At 45.3% G+C, this 24,463-nt stretch overlaps 1 protein-coding gene across 1 annotated transcript; it reads left to right on the plus strand.

Moving 5' to 3' along the window:
• The first annotated feature begins 7,637 nt into the window (after positions 1–7,637).
• Positions 7,638–13,561, plus strand: LOC310769460 (arylacetamide deacetylase-like 3). The gene is made up of 4 exons (XM_083628859.1): positions 7,638–8,275; positions 9,020–9,236; positions 11,853–11,916; positions 12,558–13,561. Exons 1-4 carry the CDS (start codon positions 8,099–8,101, stop codon positions 13,327–13,329), a joined length of 1,230 nt encoding a protein of 409 aa, XP_083484985.1. The 5' UTR covers positions 7,638–8,098; the 3' UTR covers positions 13,330–13,561.
• Positions 13,562–24,463: the final 10,902 nt, after the last annotated feature.

Raw genomic sequence — 24,463 nt, forward strand, 5'->3', positions numbered from 1 at the left:
CTTTGTAATTTTGCAAAATATACTCATTAATCACCTGAATCTCTGATGTTAATGTTTTATTGTCCTTCCTAGTTTTCAAATGACTGATGATTTGGGTAGATTTTGTTGGCGGGAAGCTTTTATACTAGGGATAACTGGAGCAGATACCCCCCCCCCAAACCCAGGTAAATCTATTTCCTTATGCAACAATGGCAGAATGAAAATCATATGCACAGAAATGGTGATATGAGGTAGTACCTACCAAAAAATAAAAGGGCAGCTGAAATTGATAGAATATGTTGAATTGGCAAGTTTGACGTGCAAAATCAGAGATCAGAAAGACCAATTTTAAAGAAGATTGGGAAATTTGTGCAGAATACTCAGTGTAATTTATTTATTAATTTTTTTGCTGAGCACTTTGGGTCAAAAGGAAGTATTTTAAAGCAACTGCTGTTGAGACGTCTCATTTGGAATCTGCTAGACAGAGCCAGACAGAGGACGATTTCATTCTTCTTATTGATCTATCCAGTTCAGTGGAGATTACCTCATTGAAGTCTCCCAACAATATAGTATTATAGTCTATGTAGTCAATATTTCCTCCAATGTATTTCCTCTATGTAATTTCCTCTATTTATATTTCCTGTAATTTTTTGTAAAGGTCTGCTTTCTTTTTGTTTTGGCGCATATATGCCGACTATGATTATTTTTTCTCCTTCTATTTGTACTTGTATTCCTACTATTCTTCCTTCATTATCTTTAAATATTTGTTGTGTACTATATTTGTTTTTGACATATATAACAACTCCCCTCTTCTTTTCCACATCTGAGGAAATGAATTCATTCCCCAATTTTTTATTCTTTAAAACTCTATTGTGTTTCCATGTTACGTGTATTTCTTGTAAACAGATTATGTCTATGCTTTTTTTAAATAACTCATATTCATTTTTTTTTGCTTTATTATTCATGCCATTAACATTCCATGATATAATTTTAATTGTCATTTTGATTTATTTAATTAAATACAATTTTATTTTATTGTTTAAACTTAAATATCTGCCTCTTCTCCCTCTTGTTCTTGTTTATCCTCTTCACTTTCCTGTTCCCTCCTTCCATCTTCCCCAACTCCTTATATCTTCTCCCAAATTTCTGCATTTCTTGTACTGTCTTAATTTTAATTTTTTTTACTTTAGAATAAAATGACACACCTTCTGGATGCTCCCATTGGAACCTTATTTTCTTAGCTGTTTTTTTTCTAATTCTTTGTAAACATTTCTCTTGCGTAAAAAACGATTGGGAATATCCTTAAACACCACAATTGTTTTCCTATCTATAATCAATTGTTTTTCTCGGCTCTTCCTCAGAATAGTATTCCTCACTTCTGGTGAGTTAAAGATTGCTAAACAATCTCCAGGGTATTTTTTTTTTTTTTTTGGTCTTGCTTGGACCAAGGTGACTTTTATTCTGAAAACATTAGTCACCATGTAATCTAGCAATTTCTGTGATAAGTCTTTCTCTCACATTCTCCCCATCTTTCTCTGGAAGTCCGTGAGATTTCAAGTTCTGTGCTTTTTGGTTCATTTCAAGAAAGGCTAGATTGTCTAATGTATTTTCTTGTGTTTTTGAAAGTTCTTCTATTTGCCCTTTCATTCTTTCCCCTTCTTCTTTTGTTTTCCCTCATTTCTATTTGCATTTTTTCCGATTGTTCCTCTACTGTTTGTATTTTTACTTTCAATTCATTCATTTGTCCTGATAAAACTGAAGCCACTTCCAGTGACTTTTCCCCAATATTTTTTTCACTTTCCTTTACTTCTCTCTTGATTTCTCTTATTTCTGCCAATATTTCTGCAAAATCTCCCTCCCCTTCTATCTCAGCTATCTCTCCTGTTGTTATTATTTTTGCTGTCTTACTCATGTTTCTTTAATTAATAATTTTTCCCCCAAGATGCAGTTCCACTAACTTCCACTGGGGGCTTATTTTACCCTGTTAGCCGAGACACTTATTTTCTCTGCTATTCCCTCATTCACTACAGGGTATCTCTATCTCTCCTACTTCCTCTTTTATCACACACAGTCGTACACAATGATAGTCTAAATTTCCTCTCTTAATAAGCAACTTAACTCAAACAAGTATACAATCAAATACCTCATATAGTCAATATCTGTCAAAATGCATTCCATTTATAACAACACCTTGCGTTTCCCCAGACCTCAGTCCCCCTCCTATTCAGTTCACAATGTTAACGGAAAAATCCGAGGGCTCCCTTGGACAAAAACAAAGACACCAACCAGGATTACTTTGAGCAAGACAGCAGCCTGTAGGCTTGGCCTTTATTGATCTGTTGCAACAGGGTGCTCCGCTCACCTGCAGGAGAGAGGAGGGACCCAGAAAAATGGTGTGCAAGGCCTTTTAAAGACTTTTGAAATTGCCACCCTGTAGATCAAGACCACCCCTAGAAACATCATACATACATCACAGAAGCGGTGTAACCTAAGACCACCCCTCAGATACATCACACCTACATTACAGAAAAGGCGGTCTAAAACAGAAATTTGAATATTGTTTTTCTCCTGCTGTTGTTTATCTCCTGTCTGGCAGGTTATTTGATTGGATTGCCTGGGGAGCCTGGCCACTCTTTCGTAGTGATAAATATTTAGTTCCTGGGCCATGTCACAGGCTCACACCCTATTCAAACACAGACGTACCCTTAAGACAGGATTTGTGAAGGAAAAGACAATGGGGAGTTTGACCTTGCAGAGAAAACATTTGCTCAGTTTAGGAATCAAAATGGTTCCAGGTTGGCCTTCCTGTGCTGATCTATGTATGTGCTTGGTTGGTACACTTATGAACATTGCCATATATCTAAGACCATAAAATTCCTATCACAGCAAGCAGCTCCGTCGTTCTACACAGCATCACATAGTCACAAACAATAGGAGAGAAGTAGCAGTTCTAATTCCTCCTCTGTTGCCACGTAGGGAAGGTTGCAAAATGTTTCAAATCGCTCAAGTCCCATACTTGTAAATGTTGAGAAGTAAAGTGCAAACAATGTCTCTGAGCTCTCTACAATCCAAAACCTCCAGTAACGTCCAGTAGCCGTGTTGTTACAATATTGTTACAGTATTACAATGGGTGTGTACATTCAATGGTGTTTCCAACCTGGTATTCCCAAAAGCGCCTTAACGGTACATACAAAGTTCTGAGTGTCATGTGACAAAGACACATGAGAGCAGAAGCAGCAAGGGGCCACCAGGTGGCGCGTTGGAAGATGGCCGACAATAACATCTCTCTGACCCATACGAGGTAATTAAGGGGCTGCTATGGGAAGTATGCAGCCTTCCTACCCCCCCAGGAGGTGGGGGGCCCTGTCTTGCCAGCGGTGTTCACAATGCACCCCCTGATCCGAGAGATGGGGGTGCCGAACACTTGGCACGAGCCCTCGGTGAAGTCAGATCTTCCTGACGCCGATTCCAATTAGCGCGTGCTGGTTGCTTCAGCTCGGAATTATAATTGGAAACATACGATTGGAAATGAAACTGAAGCACATACATCAAGTAAAGCTCGACAGATAAGACTGCTGATTAATGGATCTCTGTGACCGGGAGTGACGGATGGATAAGTAAATCTTCTGATGAATCACCACTAGGAGACTGTAGGTTTGGAACAAAGGGGGGGTGGAGGAAAAAACCCTTTTTTCTTTGCATGATGTGATATTAATAATCCTTCACCCCAGAAAGAAATAAGATCGTCGCGTTTTTACTAATCATAAGCAGGATTTTAAGAACTGTGTGGGATGGATTACAACAGGAGAGAAGACTGGTGAACGGTGATAAAGAGGACAGTTTTTATGACGCAGTTAAAAAATGGCGTCTCGCCAAGACAGGCTTGCCAGAGAAAGAAGGACAGGGGGAGGAGAATCAGGATCGTTCGAAAGAGAAGGAGTGTTGGAATGCAAGTTTGACCTGACAGAGCCCCCTGATTTATTTGATTTACTTGGTTAGCCTGAGAAAAAATAAAGGACAGACAGAAGATTAACTTTGTTTATGGAAGCGTTGAGCAGAGGCTGTCCCTGAGCGATATGGTCTTTGAAGAGTACAAAACCCACACAGAGACGCCAGCTTTCAGTCTGCTTGTGAGAATCATCAGAGATCGCAAAGAAAGGAACATATGATAACAACAAGATGAGAAAGAAAGTAATAAAGGACTATCCGGATCGAACTGGATAGAACTGTCTAATTAAAGCAGCAAAATAAGTGATGCCTGGAGTTATCCGGAATTTTGGACTCGTGCAGAGCTTGATGTATGGGTACCCTCAACAAAATTTAAAATTTGGCTGTATAATTTGGAACTAATGTGATTTGAATAATGTGATGTGATTGGCCTGTTAATAAAAATTATTTTTTAAAAAAAGAGAGCAGAAGCAGCAAAGCAGGCTGGGAAGTGCTGCGAATGCACAATCATTTGGACCTACTAAAGTTATTCAGGCCTAACTACTAACTGTTGAGTCACTCCGACATGTGACTTAGTAGCCAGATTCTCTTTTGTGCTCTCTGTAAGATGTGAGAGTCTGTCTGCTTCAGCTATGAACAGAGTCTGTAGGTGTAATGGTTTTAGGGGTTGCTCGTGCGTAAGTTACCGCCACTCTAGGCTAGGTTGCCTGGTTAAACCTTTTCTGTCTGGACAGCCATTCACTTCGTGGCTGTTCAGTCGCTAGCAGAATCCGTCAGTGGGCGTTTCTTGAACTTCTTCCAGCAAAGAAGTTCTTTGATGCCAAGTCTACGCCTACTTTCCCTGCGCGGAAGTCTTCTGCGCAGGGTGGTTGTGGGTAGCGGAGGACCCGTGCTCTCCCCTCTGGTCTCTGGTGAGGAGTCCTGGAGCCCCCTCGCCGATTCCCCCAGCTGCCCCCCTTTATCCCTGGTGTTACGTTGATTTCCTTCCCCAGCCAATGAGTTGCCTCTCTCCCTGCTGGGCCCTTCTCCAGCATCGCTTGGGAGCCTTGCCTCCGCCTCTCGCTCCGATGTCAGTTCCCTGACATCCACCTCCCCCCCAGGACCCCCTCCACCCCCGGCCCGACCTTTTGACCCAACTTCGTCCCTTTCCTCGGCCGACGATGCAGGGAATCCCCGGAAGGAGCTGTCGCCATCCTCTGAGGATTCAAAACCCGCTTCCCACCCACTCCGATCTCTTCCCGCAGGGTGGGCCTCCCAGTCTGATTCCTCTTCCTCTGACGCCTCTCCTCCCTCCTCTTCGGAGGCAGGAAAACCCACAAAATCCTCTTAATTGTCTGTGTTTCCAAATTGCTCCTCCCAGAATCTCGCTAGTGGTTTAGGTTTATCTGGGAACAGGCTGTGGAACTCCTCCACAAGATACCTGTCATTGATAGCCTCCGCGGGAACCCACGTGTTTTCTGACCCGGGTTCTCCCTCCCAAGCTACCAAGTACTCCACCTGGCACCCTCGCCACCTTGAATTGAGTATTTCCATGGCTTGGTTGTGGTGTTCCCTCTCCTCTACCTGCGGGTGTGTGGTGACTTCTCCCTCTCGCCCTGGGAATTCCCGCCCCTCCCTGTACGGTGAGAGTAGGGACCTATGGAACACCGGGTGTATCTTCATGCTGTCCGGCAACTTGAGCTTGAATGCCACAGGGTTCTGAGTGTCATGTGACAAAGACACATGAGAGCAGAAGCAGCAAGGGGCCATCAGGTGGCGCGTTGGAAGATGGCCGACAATAACATCTCTCTGACCCATACGAGGTAATTAAGGGGCTGCTATGGGCAGTATGCAGCCTTCCTACCCCCCAGGAGGTGGGGGGCCCTGTCTTGCCAGCGGTGTTCACAATGCACCCCCTGATCCGAGAGCTAGGGGTGCCGAACACTTGGCATGAGCCCTCGGTGAAGTCAGATCTTCCTGACGCCGATTCCAATTAGCGCGTGCTGGTTGCTTCAGCTTGGAATTATAATTGGAAACATACGATTGGAAATGAAACTGAAGCACATACATCAAGTAAAGCTCGACAGATAAGACTGCTGATTAATGGATCTCTGTGACCGGGAGTGACGGATGGATAAGTAAATCTTCTGATGAATCACCACTAGGAGACTGTAGGTTTGGAACAAAGGGGGGGTGGAGGAAAAAACCCTTTTTTTCTTTGCATGAAGTGATATTAATAATCCTCTCCCCATCATCAGCAAAGTCATCATGCTGCAGTTCCAAAGCGTACTCTATTTCCATTCGGAACGCGTTGTAGTCCTGGGGCTTCCCCCCAAACTTGTGTACCAGTCCCGGTACCTTCCTTGCGATGGGGGTGGGTCTGACCTTGGCATCCTGAGTTCGCCGTTCGTCCAGCCGCGCCGTCAGGAGAGCCACATGCTGTTCCAAATCTCGGTTCCTCTCCACCAGATTTTGCACTCCAGCTGCTCGCTCCGTGGCACCGGCTTCTCCGGTTTGACTCATTATGCTGCCCTACCTGTCGCTGTGCACAAGCAACGTCAGTGACTGACGGATTGCTGTAATGGTTTTAGGGGTTGCTCGTGTGTAAGTTACTGCCACTCTAGGCTAGGTTGCCTGGTTAAACCTTTTCTGTCTGGACAGCCATTCACTTCGTGGCTGTTCAGTCGCTAGCAGAATCCGTCAGTGGGCGTTTCTTGAACTTCTTTCAGCAAAGAAGTTCTTCGACGCAAAGTCTACGCCTACTTTCCCTGCGCGGAAGTCTTCTGCGCAGGGTGGGTGTGGGTAGCGGAGGACCCGTGCTCTCCCCGCTGGTCTCCGGCGAGGAGTCCTGGAGCCCCCTCGCCGATTCCCCCATCTGCCCCCCTTTATCCCTGGTGTTACGTTGATTTCCTTCCCCAGCCGATGAGTTGCCTCTCTCCCTGCTGGGCCCTTCTCCAGCATCGCTTGGGAGCCTTGCCTCCGCCTCTCACTCCGATGTCAGTTCCCTGACAGTAGGTAATCTCAGTCAAACTGTTTGGAACCATGTTGTTTATGAAGAAGTTTATTTTAATTCAGTAAAGATTTTATTCTTTAAAACTCTGCATTATTAATTTACGCTGCGCATCACTGAGTTTCTCACAAATGTACTGAGTTTCACGGGTATTTGTAACACTGTCCTATATCTCCCAATTAAATTTATTTGTTTAGCTTTATTTTGTCTCTTTAGCCCTTCTAGGAGCTGAGACTCTTTTCCTTCTTGTTACTCAGCAGACTTTCTTTTTAAAACGCTGACTCACGCATACCGATTTTTTCCCTTGCGTCATTTTCTCCACCAGCGTCAGGAAGGATTTCCTTAGCTCCCAAATTGTTATAACTCTCCCCTGTACCTCCTTATTCTTTTGCTTCTGTTCTGCTTTTTCTTTTGTTTTGGGGTGTGGGGGTTTAATCTTCAGCCTCGGAATGCTTTCCCGCTTCACCTTTCGGAGCCTGTGGCATCGCTTTGCAGGTCAGAATGGATCCTAGCATTTGTATCTTCAATCCTGCGTCCTTGCTGAACCTTGACAGGTCCGGTGTGCACACAGGAGAGACGCCTCTGAACACAGCCAGCCCCCCAGCACCGAGGATTTAACTCCTCGGGTTATAAGGTTCACTGTTGCCCTAGCGTAACCTCTTTTTGCCTCTCAAAGCTCAGGACCTCTCCAGAGAGTTGATCCTGCACTCCTTCAAATGGTGGCGGTAAAACTGGAAGTCCAGAGCCCATGACTTGAATATCCTGGGTCTTAGGTAGGAATAGGACTCATGTCGGAAGCCTTGGAAATCTTGGGCCAGGAAGTGCACACAACTCCCACCATTCCTGACTATTGGGTTAAGCTGTGTGGTGATGTTTTGAACTTCAGTCAACAAACACCCACGGCATGTAAAATTGAAGAGCTTTACATGCAGCTGGATGGTTCGGTGACTGGACTAGAAATTCCTGAATAGGGCAACACAAATTGTGCCAACCTGACCCATAAAATTGTTCTTGGTATTCTGATGGATATCACATCTACATGGAAGTCTGTGTTCTAATTGTGAAACAGTTCATCAACCAACCTACAACCGGCTGTGTATAGATACCACTGGTGGAGTTAAACAGCAGCAAATGCTGACAGTTTAGGCTCAGTGTTTGCGTCTCACTCTTTGGAACGGAGAAATGGAGCTTCTTCAGAGCCTGCTGCTGGGGTTGATTGGAGTTATAGGGATTCCTTTCCTGTCTCTTCTCTCCTGGGCGATTTACTATGATCTTTCCAAGAGTGAAATTCCACCTGGATTTGACAGTCCATTAAAGCTTCGAGGTCTTCACTGTCTTGCCATAATGGCATTCACTGCGGTAAGTTGGGGACTGGATGAGCCATTAGTTGAGCCAGCAGGTCCTTCTTATGTTCTTATGGGAAAGGTGATTAAGAAATGTATTATTATTATTATTATTATTAGATTTAATAATACGTATCTGTTGGCACCAGGCAAAAACATTTCTATATCTTTTAAAGGTGTTATTGGTTTGCTTTGTTCTTGCTTTCATTGTGTATTTTGCGTTTTTATCTTAATTTTTTTTGCTGTGAACCACCCTGAGATCATTTCATAAAGGGCAGTATATTTAATGAATAATAATAACAGTTTATATATTTAGGTTATTCAAATACTGCTTAATCCAACATGCATAATGAATTCACTTGATGATGATGCGATGAAGATATTATCACATTCAACAAGGGCTTCCTTTCAGCCTATAGAAAGACACACATAGAGAGAAATAAATTATTCACACAAAGCCATGTTTTCTTTACAACATGGTTTCTTCAGCAACATTGCCTCATAGGCAAGCAAGGAGATTGTGGATTGTTTCTCCAAAGCTTAGCTTGTTTCCCAGCTTCTTTTGCCTCTGTATCTTGGTGGGTGTTTGGGTTGGGGTGACCAATTCTAAGCTGACCAATTGAAATTAATGGACTTGGCTAACATGTGCTCATTCATTTCCATGGGTCTACTTTAAATAGGACTTATTTGGATACCACCTATTGTGAATAGGTTGCAAATGTGGGCACTATTTTCATGAGACTTTTCCTTTGCCCAACAGGGGAAGTGTCTTGAACTGCTGGGTGTCTGCAGACAGGTTGCCGTTATCCGCTTCCTCCAGAATTTCTGGAATCCAAGAGCGGATCCCAGCCTCTCTGCCAAAGATCTGCATTTCGACGGGGTGCCTGTGAGGGTTTATCAGCCCAAAACACCATCTGCTGGCCCAAGGAAAGGATTTGTGTTCTTCCATGGAGGTGCTGGGATGGTTGGGAGCATCGGTAAGAGACTAAAGCTGTGAGCCTATGAACACTTACCTAGAGGCAAGCCCCATTGAACTCAAATAAGCCGATGTAGAATCCTAGAAATGGTGTGAAACCTCTATTGTCAAACCTCCAGTCAAAGAGAGTCCGCCACCTCCCAAGCGAGGCGGTTCCCTGTCAAACAACTCTTACCATCAGAAAGGTGTTCCTAATGTTTAGTTGGAATCTCCTTTCTGGGTAGAAGTGCTTCAGATATCATTGGAAGAGAGGTTTACAGGGCTGAAATACAAGAGTGTTGGTGGTAGTTCCTGAAGAGTCAAGGGGCACACATGTGCTTTGGATTTGCATTTGTTAAGTTATGGACATGGACCCTCTTGTTGTCATGGCTTCCCAGATCCTACGTCTCTAGTTGTCAATGGTCAGGGAACCGGGGAGCTGCACTCCAGCAAGCAGCCCCTGGGGGAGGGACAGATGCCCCCCACTGCTGATACTGACTCATTCCTTTCATAAAATTCATATAACACTTGATTTCATAGAACCTCAAATAGGTTCACAAATATGTATCTAATAGGTTGCTGTTCCTGATTGCTCTGCTTACCAACCCAGCCACCCTCCCACCCCTGGCCACCCCCTCATTTTCACCTGACCAAATCCCACACTCACCCACCACACCCACATGTGCTAATTTATACATAGTGATAATTAATACATAGGTCAACTTTCCGAAACCCGTAACCCGAAACTGGACCTCCGCCAGGTTTCCATCTCAGAAAACCAATCACAATTTTACAAGTTGGCAAATAGCAGTGCCACTTTCAGAAACACAAAGCAACAAACTCCTTATCAGAGTTCCCCAAATTGCCTGCCATCACGCCCGAAATTTCCCCATGCAGGTGAGCAGAGTGCTGTTGCAGCCAGGCTCTCTTTGTGGGCTTCCTGCTGACACCTGGTTGGCCTTGGGGAGAACACAAGGCTGGGCTGGCTGGGCCTTTGGCCTAATCCAGAATGGCTCTTTCCCATCTCTTAGGGACAATATGAGTGGTTGAGAGAACTGGACTTGCACCAGGTTTCGTCTCGCAAGACCAATTGCAATGTAACAGGTTGGCAGTTAACAAGTCCCATTCAGTAGCCTTCCATTGCAACAGCCTATGAAGCAGGAACTGTGGGAGGAAGGAAGGCTAGGATCAAGTTACACATGAAGAAATTGGGAGTCAGGAGACTGGTGACACAACCTCTTGCAAGAGCTTGCTATTGCTACAGACATTCATATTTGGGGGAATAGGGGCACCTGTGCCCCTCCAAGATCTTGCTTCCTGGAATACAACTCCCATGCTCCCTCACTTCAACGGCTAGACAGATTTCTTCTAAGGTGGAATTTGGGAGTTTCTTACAACAAGTTTCTTTTTCCTGTTTTTCCTGTCTCTGAAAATTGCAATAGGTTTGCAAATATGAATACAAACGATAACATGTTAAGTAAATGAAAGCTTGCAACTCATGGATCTGTGTGTAATGATCTCAGGCAGACAAACAGCTCCAGTAAGAATTAATGAGCCTCTGGAAGATTTATGTGGCAAACACCTGTCATTCTCCGATACGACGTGCTCAGTCTGAGTTTCCGTTTCTCAGACAGCACAAAGGGCGACAAGATCCGGTCCTTCCCCTTTCCCCCTTACTTAGCATTTTCACATTCTCCTCCATCCTGCTGTGAGGAGAATTTGGGCATCCTCCCCCCCCCTCTCTGTGCAGCAAAGATTCCTCTGAGAGCTCTACTCTAGTAACCTCTTCCAGGGCATCTCCCCCCACATTCTGAAGCAGCAAACTGCCTGCCTTTGTTACTCTGCCAGGTGGAGATATTTTTTTTTTGGGGGGGGGAGGTTGTAATTTGATTCATTTTGTTTTTATATGGGAACCTATTTATTTTGCATCTTGTGAAGCAATATGTGAACCCAAAGTCAGTCTCTGACACTTACAACGCAGCACTCTAGCAATGGGATGTGCACGATGCATAAAAAGGCTTATGTCAGTGAATATTGCATGTACCAATATCTTATGTAAGGGAAGATTTCTTTGCAAAAATGTTCTTTTTAAGGCAAGATTGGAGGCAGCAGTGCTTCTGCCTAGCAGTTGCTGGAAACCCTGGGCAGGTAGAGAACGGAAGGTAAGTGTGGAAAAATGAGAAAGGATTCATACATTCCTGCCTGTGACTCCTGGGAGCTGCAGTCTTACAGCATGTAGAGCAGGGGTAGCCAACCTAAGGACTGTGGGCTGGATGTAGCCCAACCACCTTCTCAATCCGGCCCGTTGAAGGTCTGGGAATAAGCGTGTTTTTACATGAGTAGAATGTGTCCTTTTATTTAAAATGCATCTCTAGGTTATTTGTGGGGTCTGCCTGGTGTTTTTACAAGAGTAGGATGTGTGCTTTCATTTAAAATGTATCTCTGGGTTTTTTTTGTGGGGCATAGGAATTCATTAATCCCCCCCCCCCATATAATCTGGGCCACCACATGGTCTGTGGGATGGTGGACCGGCCCACGGCTGAAAAAGGTTGCTGACCCCTCATGTAGAGCAATGGAAGCCAAAGGTATCTTCCACATAATTGCTTTCCAATTTTGAATTTCCCTCCCAACTTGCTAGCATTCTACGAAGATGTCTGCAGCAAGATTGCCAAGGAGAGTGATTCAGTGGTTGTGTCTGTTGGGTAAGTAAACACAACCCTTTCATAGGGAAAGCGTGTAGGGGCCCAGCATGCTGCTGTATTTCAGGCTGGCATCCCTGGCCATATTCCCTGCAGGACAAAGAGGCTCCCCATGAAAGCTGTCAACATTCTGTTCTATGATTGAAAATCAGTGCTTCAGGTGCTTAAGACATGAACACGCTCGCTTCCGTGGGGGGACTATGAACTGGGCATAAGGCCTTGCACAGCACCCCTAACCAGGGACTCCAGATCAGCCTCAACTTGGAGACCACCCAACCCAGATCCAGCCTGGAATCAATCCGGGAGTGGGGCTAATGTTCAGTTAGGGCTTTTAAACATATAATCAGGAAGAGACTGGGAAACGCCCCCTGCATCTAAACAGGAGGAGGAGGGAAAGTTGCAAGTGGCAAATGGTCTTCCACCAGCTGGATGCAAGCCTGCAGGGTTCTGCTTCCCCAGCGTTTCCTACACTCTTTTGCTAGCTGGTAAAGTCAGTTTTTTAAGGGCATAAGCCAGCTGACTTTCACCTGCATTATATCTGCTATAACTGATCCAGCAGGCTCTTCTTTTAATTCTATGTGATCATGAATGTGTTTGGAAAAGATTCTGGAAGTTTACCTCTTTGCTTCTCTTTTATTCTGCAGCTACCGCCTGTCTCCTGAGCATCTTCCTCCCGCTCAGTACGAGGACTGCCTTGCTGCTACCATACACTTAATTCAAAATGCAGCTTCCCATGGGGTGGATCCTTCCAAGATCATCGTTAGTGGGGACAGTGCGGGGGGCAATTATGCTTGTATTGTTGCCCAGAAATTGGTGGAGAGATCAGACCTTCCAAAGCTACAAGCTCAAGTGCTCATCTATCCTAATACACAGGTTATGGACTTCAACCTGCCTTCCTATCAGCAGAACAGTTTAATGCCCATCCTGTTCCGGGAAAGTGTTGCTTACTTGGGATTGAAGTATATTGGAAAAGACACTTCTTTGTTAGGCCAGGTCCTGAAGGGCTCTCATGTGCCAGATTCAATGAGGCTGAAATATGGGAAGTGGGTGAGTCCAGACAACCTTCCACAGAGATTTAAGGGGAGAGGCTACAAACAAGTCCCACTTGCTCCTTATGAACCTGATGTCTATAGGCAATTGGAAGAGGCTTTAGTAGGCTATTCTTGCCTTTTTGCTGAGGACTCTGTCATCCAGAAGCTTCCTGAAACCCTAATTGTGAGCTGCGAGTACGACGTAGTACGAGACGATATACTGCTGTACAAGAAACGTCTGGAGGACAATGGGGTGAAAGTCAGCTGGTTCCATGTTGAGAACGGGTTTCATGGGTTGATAAACTTCTTCAAAGGATTCATCTTTGCATTCCCTGCTGCAGTTGAATTAATGGACAGCATCGTAGACTTTGTTAAAAACTTATGAGAGGAAATCCCTTGAATTTGTGAGTCATTCATAAAGAGGGGACAATCTGCCAACGTCAATTTCTGATAGTTTCTCATTTTTCCAATCTTCTTTTCAGTTCTTCACAATTCTGTAGAAATATGTGGTTCTTTGGGGCAGCGGGGAATTCCTCATGAAAATTCATCAGCAGTTTAATGTGAAATTCCCCTAAGAAACATGTTTACTTTGTATGGACTACAAGCAATTTGTTCTATTATATTGGTTTTCTATATTATATTCACTAATATATGCATTTTATGAACATTTCCTCTTCCATTTTCCTTTTAGTACACATTCGTTACCTGGAAATCTGCACTGCTAATGCTGTTCTAGGCTGAATCAACAGAATTATAGTGTCCGGATCAAGAGAAGTAATAGTTCCACTCCATTTTGCCTTGACCAGGAGAACTGTGTCCAGTTCTGGGCACTACAATTTAATTAGGATAATTGATAAGCTGAGGAAGGAGAATGGGCTGATCAAGGGTCTGGAAACCAGGGTGGCAGCAAACACTACACAAAAGTCAGTAGAGGCAATTAGAATAAGATCTATGATTTGATCAACTTTCGAAGATTCCTCTGCTTAAAAAATATATCAAAGGAAAGCCTCCTAGTTCACATATTTTATCGATTCTGTCATTTGTATTGATGTAAACCTCCAAAAGTGGGCCACCTTGGGCCACCAGAACTGCCTGGTGACTAATAGCATGGTCTTATGCTGCCCAAAATGGCCGGCTGTGGGGTTGTCATGGAGCTGCCTAAGTATTTTGGCCCTCAATGCCTCTCCTGGTGCATACCGTGCCCCTTTGTAGTACAAGAGCCCTCCTTTTTCCTCAACCCCCCCATTTCCCCCCTTTCCATCGCTGAACTTCCTAATTTAGTTGGAGCAAACTCATCGTGTCTGGTGAACCCAACCAGATTTTGCTCCCCTACCAGTGCTCCCTCACACAACCATCGGTCTTCTGGGAACATGGGCCTGGCCACAGGAGGTCCTTCCCATTCCATTTTCTGGAAAGTGCATCCGCCCTCACATTCCCCTCCCTCCAGGAACGTATTGTATCTCAAAGTGATACTGTGAGAATGTCTGCGACCACCGGACCTTTCTCTGGTTGAGCACACGCGCTGTCCGTCAGTATTCCAGGTTCTTGTGGTTCGTTCGGACCTGGATCTGGTACTGCGCCCCAATCAAAAAGTGTCTCCACTGCCAAAAGGCTGCATAAATCGCCAGCAATTCTTTGTCATAAACAGTGTAATGTTGCTCTGACTTGCTCAGTTTCCTGGAGAAAAACGCACAAGGTCTGCAGTCCTCCCCTGACCCTTGTTGCAACAGTACTGCTCCGATGGCCCGGTCTGAAGCGTCCGTCTCCACTCTCAGTGACTTCCCAGGATCCACGTGCAGGAGCTGCTCCTCAGAGGCAAAAGCCTTCTTTAACATTTCAAAGGACTGCTGCGCTTCCTTGGTCCACGCAAACTTCTTCTTGCCGCTGAGACAATCCGTTATGGGTGCTGTCAAGTGAGCAAAGTTCTTGATGAACTTCCTGTAGAAGTTGTGGAAACCTAGGAACCTCTGCACATCCTTCTTTGTTTTGGGGCTCTTCCATTCCAGCACTGCTTTCACCTTCTCCGGGTCCATGGCCACCCCTTGTCTGACAGTCGGTACCCCAGGAACTCCACCTCTCGAGCATGGAATTAGCATTTCTCCAGCTTGACCTACAAATGATGCTTCTTCAATCTCTCTAGCACCTGCCTGACATCTTTCACGTGCTGTGCTTCATTTTCAGAGAAGATCAAAAGGTCATCCAAAAAGGCCACGCAATTCTTGTACAGCAGGGGCCCCAACACGTGGTGCATAAAGGCTTGAAAGCAGGCGGATCTCGATTGCAAATCCAAATGGCATGACGAGATACTCAAACGCCCTCAGGGGAGTGAACATGGTCGTCTTCCATTCGTCCCCCTCTCTCACTCTAATCAGATTGTACGCTCCCCTTAGGTCCAGTTTGACAAAAAAATTCCCCTGCCTCGCACGCGTCAAAACATCGTCAATTCTGGGCATGGGAAAGGCTACGGGTTCAGTTACCTTGTTCAAGAGGCGATAATCCACTACAAGGCGATGCTGATTCGTCGTTTTCTTGTCCACAAAGAATACTGGGCCCCCCCTACTGCCTTCGATTCCCTTATTGAAACCCCTCTTTAAGTTCTTGTCAATTAACTGCCTCAACTCTTGCACCTCCTGGTCGGACATGGAATACAGCTTACCCACCGGCAACTGGGCCCCCGAAAGCAGGTTGATTTGGCAGTCATAGGGCCTGTGGGGGGGGCAGCTTGTCAGCCTCTCTCTTGCTGAATACCTCCTTCAAATCTTCATATTGTGGTGGCACGCACCCCTTCTCCTCCAGAGTCACCCCAGCAACCCTGGCCATAGTCATTCTTGGTTCCTTTCCCCCCAGGCAGTGTTCCAAGCAGTGAGCCGACCCAAAGGCGAGGGAACGTTGATGCCACAACATCACTGGGTCATGGAGTGCCAACCAACTCATTCCTAGTATGATGGGGGGTCCTGCCAGTGTGGCCACATGAAAGGCAATGGTTTCCGCATGCCTAGAAACCCTCATCCTCATCGGGGGTGTCTGGTGTGTCACCCCCCCCCCCGTAGCTCCCTGCCATCAATGGTGGTCACTTGCAAGGGGAAATCCGTATTTTCAATGACATATTTCCCTGACTTCCCCACACCTCCCCTTCTTATATTCCAATTCAAATTGTTAGTTCAACAAGTTCTTATCCCCAATTTTTAACCTTTTTATATTTAGTTCATTTTAAAGAAAAAACCAATTTTAACTTATAAACATCCATATTTATACATCAGTACTCATTCTTAAAACCTTTTTCTAAAGTCGACCCAAATTCCCTTCCACGAATTCCCCAATTTTCTTACTAATAACAAAACAAAATTAAAAACAAACAAAAACAAATTATAGTTATACACCCTTTGGATTCCCAAACCCCACCACCCCCTTTCCTGGTTTTGATCCCCAACAGATGTCCATCAGTCTTAATCTACTATCAGCCTGGAGACCTCACATCCGAGGCTCTTAATTCTCTCTCAATTCCTCTCTGCCGGTTTTTTTGATAGTCTTTAGTATTAAACACCAGATCTCGGAGAAGCTCTGTCCCCATAAAGTCCATGTTTCTTCCAGCCAGACCTCCATACTTAAAAGTGGAGCCCAAATCTTGTTTCTTACTCCTTTTAAGTCCAATTGTCCCGAAAGCTCCAACTTCCACCTTGATCAAATTTGTAATCCATAGGTCTTCAGATCTCCACATAAGGAGATCTCTCCATTCTTCAATCTCCAATTCAACCCAGATTTTCATCATCCAGTACTTGTTTTCCTTTGTAACCATCATGTCAGACCTCTGGCTCGATTTAACCATCATTTCAGGCCTCTGGCTCTCCTTTGTCATCTGCAAAATTACAGCTCCTCCTTCCTTTTCTTCAGAAACAACATATGTCTCCTTCTCCACACTCTCAAAACTCTCAAGTTTCTCTTTTTGTCCGGCTGCATGGGCTTCCTGAGTCAAATCCTTATCAAATTCAATGATATTATTTACTGTTAAGTTCAGAGTTGCAACATTTGTAGCCAAAACATCCATTTGGCCTTGTAACTTTCCCAAGAGAACGAAAGCTCTGTCCAGCCCAGCTTGAATTTTCCTTCCTCCAGCCATTCTTGTAATGTCCCAAATCCCCCTCTAGAGGGATTTTGGTAACTTAGTATTCTTTCCAGTTCAAATCCAAAAGTCAAGTTAGTTTGTGTCAGTTCTTCCTTGTTTTCAACAAAATATAACCAAATTGCAACAAATATCTCCAGCAGAGGCAGCAGAAACAAAGTTCTCTTTTTCCTTCTTGACAGCTAATTTTGACAGCTGTCAAACTCTTCTATATCTCCTCAACAGGCTCTCTCACAGATCACTCCCGGGTCCGGGGGGGGGTGGCACTTCAGCTCTCAAAATTAGCTCTTATCCTCCAATACGGTTATTTATGCTTATACTGCCAAATCGTGAAATTAATATCTTTTACCCAATAAAAAAGAAGAAATTCTCTCGACCTTAGTTAACTAGTCCTTGCTTTAAATTGTTTACAAGATGGGGAGGCGGACTTCCTGTTTGCACCTTCCCCGATCGTGCCAGATTCAACAAAAAAAAAAATTTCCTTTACAAGTCCAATTTCCGTACTACTCACGGGTTGTTACTTTTAGAGTCCAATTGTTCACAAGAAGAAGTCAGCGCTCTCCGACCATGGCATGCGGCTTCACTCCGCAGGAGGAGCAGTCGACTCTCAGCACCGTGCCGCTCACCCCGTCCCCCGCTCCGAAGCCTTTAAAAAGGCTCCTTCGCAGGTCGGGGGGCGCAAATGGTGCCCGCCGAGTCACCAGGTTCACAGGCTTCTGCGCCTGTGATTTCTGAGGGTTCCTGTGTCGCCGCAGCGGCCAGACCCAGCTCCTGCGCAGCCGATTCCCTCCAGAGCTCGGAGGGAATCCGCCATTAGCCGATCGCGCTAACCCGGAAGTCCACCTTTTGGCTGCTTTCCAGTCCCTCCCCTCTTTCTTTCTGAACTCACCGGTGTTTGAAAACTCGCGTGCGCAGGCTCCATCAATTTCCATTGGCTCTGCTGCCGGCAGACTGTAGGAAGTCCCTGTAGGCATCTCAGGAATGCGGTTGCTGTGGAACCGCTCTCCTCTGGCCTCCCTCCTTTCCTGAGCCCATGCTTCCTGCCGTACTCCAATCGCTAACGCCATTTTAGTTAGCTCATTCATGGACTGTGGGCAGGGGGCTCTGGATAATTCATCCTTTACTTTCGGATTGAAACGTGCCTCAAACAAAACAAAACAAAAAGGAAAGGGTTCTGACCTCCCTTTGTCTCTTCAGCCTGGTCCTCGGACCCTTGTCTGCATAAAAGAGTCCATGAGAATATCCTTGCAGTTTTAGTCATAAAAGTCTTTGTGCAAAACACGACTGAATAACTATACACACCAGGACCAACCAACCAACCAACCCAAACGCCAGCCTCAGCACAAACTAACATTTCTCACTTATATATACAACTTGGTGCAGACCGCTGAGTCATGCTGACCCAGCTTTATTCGCATTAAAGAAACAGAGGCCATTTTAGCCATGACACCCCTTCTGTTTCTTAAATGCGAAAAACCCCAACAGAAACAATACATACATTATACATACATTAAACCCAGTTTTGTCATCAATTCATTATGACATGTTGCTGGCAAAGGCTTGGTAAACAAATCAGCAATATTATCTTGTGATTGACAATACTCCAGTTTGATCACCCCATTCTGTACACAATCTCTCACATTCGCATGACGGATAGCAATATGTTTTGATGTGGATTTCATTATTTCTGAGCCCGCTAATGCAATGCACGATTGACTATCTTCATACACTTGGATAGGCAAGTCTACTTTAAAATCTAGATCTTTTAGTATCTGTATAAACCACATGATTTCGTTGCATGCTAGCGATAGGCTCCCATATTCTGCCTCACAGGATGAGGTTGCAACAAATCCTTGTTTCTTTGACCTCCATCCAATTATGGAATTGGCGAACATCATAACCATTCCACTTGTAGATTTTCTAGTAGCTACACAGCTTCCCCAGTCCGCATCAACAAATACTTCTAGTTTTTCATCTTGTGTACTAGATATCTTCAAACATACATTTAATGTCCCCTTTAGATATCTGATAAGCCTTTTCAAAGCACACCAATCGGCAGTACTGGGTTTAGATACACGTTGACTCAGAACATTTGTAGCACATGCAATGTCTGGCCTTGACCACTGGCTTAAATACAACAATGATCCTATTTTTGAGTGATACAATTCAGGCTGATCAAATTCATCATCACACACTGTCTTTGGGAAATCTGGTGTCATGGGAGTCTGAACTGGCTTGCAGTTTTCCATGCCAAACTGCTCTATCAAATGAAGAATTTTCTCTCTCTGACTCAGTAGGAAGCTTCCATCTGCTTCCTGCCTTACTTCTACTCCCAAGTAATTGCTTACAGGCCCTAAGGCTTTAAGCTTAAACCTCTTTTCCAGTTGACTTGTGAGCTTCTGGATCTCATCTGTGGAACTCCCTGCCACAAGCAAATCATCAACAAAGACTAAGAGCATTAGATATTTGCTGCCTGTCCCCTTAGAGTACAGGCATGGATCAGCCACACTCCTTTTAAAACCAAGTTTTACAAGAGCTTCATTTAAACACTGGTTCCAACACCTTCTACTTTGTTTGAGACCGTAAACAGCTTTTTTCAAATGCCAGACTGCACCATTCTCCTCTTCAAACTGACGGGGTTGTCTCATTAACATTTCATGGTCTAAATTTGCATGCAGATATGCAGCATCAACATCAAAATGGTGCACTGCTAGTTGTCTTACAGCAGCAATGGAAAGCATTAAACGAAAAGTTTCACTCTTTACAGTGGGAGAAAACACTTCATCATAACTCTCCCCTTTAATCTGAGTGAACCCTCTGGCTACTAATCTGGCTCGAAAACGTGGTTCCCCAGATGCAAGGGTTTTCCTTTTATAAACCCACTTGCATGACACCACTCTGCCACCAGGTGGCGGCATTATGACCTCAAACACTTTGTTACCTTTAAAAGAGTCCATTTCTTCTTTCATGGCTTGTTCTCACAAAGCACGTTCCTCAGGGGGTAAGTCTAAGACTTCATTATAACTTTGTGGTTCCATACAACTCACATTGCATACTCTCACTCCTCCTAGGGTCAAACGTTGAGGAGGTACACCCTTGTTTGAACGCTGGGAGCGCCTAGGCACAACAACAATAATAATAATAATAATAATAATAATAATAATAATAATAATAATAATAATAATTTATTATTTATACCCCGCCCATCTGGCTGGGCCTCCCCAGCCACTCTGGGCGGCTTCCATAAAAACCAAAAATACAATAAAATATCACACGTTAAAAACTTCCCTGAACAGGGCTGCCTTAAGATGTCTTCTGAATGTCAGGTAGTTGTTTATCGCTTTGACATCTGCTGGAAGGGCATTCCACAGGGCGGGCGCCACTACCGAGAAGGCCCTCTGCCTGGTTCCCTGTAGCTTTGCTTCTCACAATGAGGGAACCGCCAGAAGGCCCTCGGCGCTGGACCTCAGCGTCCGGGCAGAATGATGGGGGTGGAGACGCTCCTTCAGGTATACTGGACAGAGGCTGTTTAGGGCTTTAAAGGTCAGCACCAACACTTTGAATTGTGCTCGGAAATGTACTGGGAGCCAATGTAGGTCTTTCAAGACCGGTGTTATATGGTCTCGGCGGCCGCCCCCAGTCACCAGTCTAGCTGCCGCATTCTGGATTAGTTGTAGTTTCCGAGTCACCTTCAAAGATAGCCCCACGTAGAGTGCATTGCAGTAGTCCAAGCGGGAGATAACCAGAGCATGCACCACTCTGGCGAGACAGTCCGCAGGCAGATAGGGTCTCAGCCTACGTACCAGATGGAGCTGGTAAACAGCTGCCCTGGACACAGATTTGACCTGTGCCTCCATGGACAGCTGTGAGTCCAAAATGACTCCCAGGCTGCGCACCTGGTCCTTCAGGGGCACAGTTACCCCATTCAGGACCAGGGAATCCTCCACACCTGCCCGCCTCCTGTCCCCCAAAAACAGTACTTCTGTCTTGTCAGGATTCAACCTCAATCTGTTAGCCACCATCCATCCTCCAACCGCTTCCAGACACTCACACAGGACCTTCACCGCCCTCACTGGTTCTGATTTAAAAGAGAGGTAGAGCTGGGTATCATCCGCATACTGATGAACACCCAGCCCAAACCTCCTGATGATCTCTCCCAGCGGCTGCATGTAAATGTTGAAAAGCATGGGGGAGAGGACAGAACCCTGAGGCACCCCACAAGTGAGAGCCCAGGGGTCTGAACACTCATCCCCCACCACCACTTTCTGAACACAGCCCAGGAGGAAGGAGCGGAACCACTGTATGACAGTGCCTCCAGCTCCCAGCCCCTGAAGACGGTCCAGAAGGATGTTATGGTCGATGGTATCAAACGCCGCTGAGAGATCCAGCAGAACTAGGAAACAGCTCTCACCTTTGTCCCTAGCCCGCCGGAGATCATCAACCAGTGCGACCAAGGCAGTTTCAGTCCCATGATGAGGCCTGAATCACGACTGGAAGGGATCCAAATGGTCCACTTCTTCCAGGCGTGCCTGGAGTTGTTCGGCAACCGCTCGCTCAATCACCTTGCCCAAGAATGGAAGATTTGAGACTGGGCGATAGTTGGCCATCGTGGCCGCATCTAAAGATGGTTTTTTAAGAAGCGGTTTAATAACCGCCTCTTTCAGCGGGTCTGGGAAGCCTCCCTCACGGAGGGAAGCATTCACCACCCCACGAAGCCCATTGCCCAGTCCTTCCCGGCTAGCTTTTATAAGCCAGGATGGGCAAGGATCCAGGAGACAGGTGGTTGGTTTCACTCGTCCACGCAGCCTGTCCACATCCTCGGAGGTAACAGATTGGAATTTTTCCCACTCAACTTGACTAGACAGAACTCTAGCACTCTCCCGCCCCGGCCCTGCTCCCACGGTGGAGTCTACTTCTTCCCGAATCTGAGCGATTTTATCTGCAAAAAACTTTGCAAAATCATTGCAGGAGAACATGTGGCCCGTACTGGGCCCCGATGTTGCAGGTGGTTCCGCTAAATTGTGAACTACCTGAAAAAGTCTCCTGCTGCTGTTCTTCTTCCCCCCTTATCTCTGGCTCTTCTTCCTCTTCCTCTAGAGAAGTATTATCTATTGCCACATCTTTTGGGGAAATCTTTGCCTCCTCCTCCTCCTGCTCCTGCGTTGCCAATGGCTGAGAAGAAGCCTCTTCTCTTACTTGCAGGGGCAGTAGGCAATCTGGGTTGGCATGGATCACAGTCCATCTGTCCTGGTCAGCGAAGTCTGCACTTCGTGACAGAACCACGCGTCCTGGGTGTAGATTGAAACGCCACCCTTTGCCATAGGACTGATATCCCACAAACCGCAGTTTCTGCGCTCTAGCGCCCCCTTTCTGGCGCTGAGCTTTGGGGATATTTACATGTGCCCAAGAACCCCAGTTATGGAGCATTTTCCACTCTGGTTCTTTCCCAAACAACACACGATATGGAATATCTTTTATAGAGCTAGACCAGGTTCTGTTAATCAAAAAGTTCGCTGTCAGAAAAGCCTCGCCCCACAGCCTATGGTTGTGACCCAATCCTGCATCCACTAGCAGGCAGTCCTTTACTGACTGTATTACAGCCCCACGTCTTTCACACAGACCATTTTCAGCAGGGCTATAAGGGTTAGTCAAACGGTGAGTGATCCCCTTACGTCGCAACCATGCCCCAAATTGTTTGTTTGTTTGTTTTTTTAAAAAAATATTTTATTAAGGGTTTTCTTGTTTTACAGTGTAAGTGTAATGCCTCGTATTTTTTTCTTCCATGTAACATTTTTACAAATCCGTTTCATTTGATGAGGCATTAGGGAGAGAAGAAAAAAGAAAGAAAAAAAGAAAGGGGGTGGAGGGAGGGGAGATGGATGGGGGTGGGGTCGAGTAGCGGTGTTTCTATTATGCTTAATGTATGTAGAGTTTGGTGTCAGCGTGCTTGTGTTGTTCACTTGTGTTCCTTTGGTGGTGAGAGAGGTTGGGGTTGGCCTAGGGTGTGATTGTTTGTTTGTGGTTGGCTGTGGTGATCTTTGTTTTCGTGTGTGAGTGAGGTGGGTGGGTGTTTTGGATCAGGTTAGCCATATTGATTTGTATGCTGTTGGTGGATTATTGTCGTTGTCCTGTTGGGCTATATTTGTGATAAAGGGGAGCCATACCGGGGTGAAGGTGTCTTCTTCTGTTTGTCCCCAAGTCAGTTTCAGTTTATTAGTTAATTTTTCTAGTAGGGCTGTTTCCCATACTATTTGGTACCATTGGTCCATGCTTACTCCTGACAGGTCTCTCCAGTGTCTGGTTATGGTGTTTCTGGCTGCTGAAAGTAGGTGGGTTATGAGTTCTTTGTGGTGTAAATGGGCATTGTTGTCTTGGAAGATGTTTAGTAGGGCCAATTCTGGGGTGAAGTCTAATACTTGTTTAGTTATTTTACATATTTCTTGTATGGCTGTTGTCCAGAATAGTTGGATTTTGGGACACTCCCACCACATGTGGAGGTATGTGCCTGTGGAGGTGCACCCTCTCCAGCATTTTGGTGAGGTTCCTGGGTGTATTAGCGCTAGTTTCCTTGGTGTTAGGTACCACCTGTAGGTGAGTTTCAGTGTGAGTTCTTTTCTTTCCGTTGATATGGATTTAAAGGGGGGTTTAGACCACATTCTGGTCCATTGAGTGGGGTTAATCTCATAGCCTATGTCATTCTCCCATTGTTTTTTGATTGCGTCTAGGGGATTTGCGGGGTTTTGGAGTAGTATTTTGTATATTGCGGATACCGCCCCTTTACTGTTTCCCTTTGTTGTTAGGAGGAGGTTTTCAAAGGTTGTCAGGGGCCTAGTTGCTGCTGACTTTACTGTTGGGTTGTTTAAGAGGGCATGTAGTTGGTGTTGTGTTAACCAGGGCATTTGGGTGTCTTCTAGTTTGTCTTGTATTTCTTGTGTTGACAAGGGTTTGTTATTTTTATAAAAGTCTATTAGGCGATATAAGCCTTTGGTTCACCAGGTTTTTATCTGGAGGTTTTGTGCTGCATGGTGGAATAATGGGTGGTACGCCAGGGGGATTAGTGGGGATGGGGTTGGGGATAGTTTGCCTATTTGTGTTTTCCATGCTTTGAGCATGGTCTGTGTGTACCTGTTAAGTGTTGTGGGAATTTTCTTTAGTTTGTTTGGGAGGAGTGGGTATGTTGTGGTGCAGGTATTTTCAATTGTGTCCCTCTCTAGGTGTACCCATTGTTTTGTCTCATCTTCTAGTATATATGGGATTATATGGCGTATTTGGTTGGTTTCAGAACTTGAGCAAAATCCTGTGGCTCTGTACAATTAACATGACATGACACACTTTTGTTGCACCAAAAGTCAATTTATCAAGGGGAATACCCTTTGCAGTCCGTGTGGACCTCCTAGGA

The sequence above is a fragment of the Podarcis filfolensis genome (assembly GCF_964270895.1).
Source record: "Podarcis filfolensis genome assembly, chromosome: 8".
Lineage (NCBI taxonomy): Eukaryota > Metazoa > Chordata > Lepidosauria > Squamata > Lacertidae > Podarcis > Podarcis filfolensis.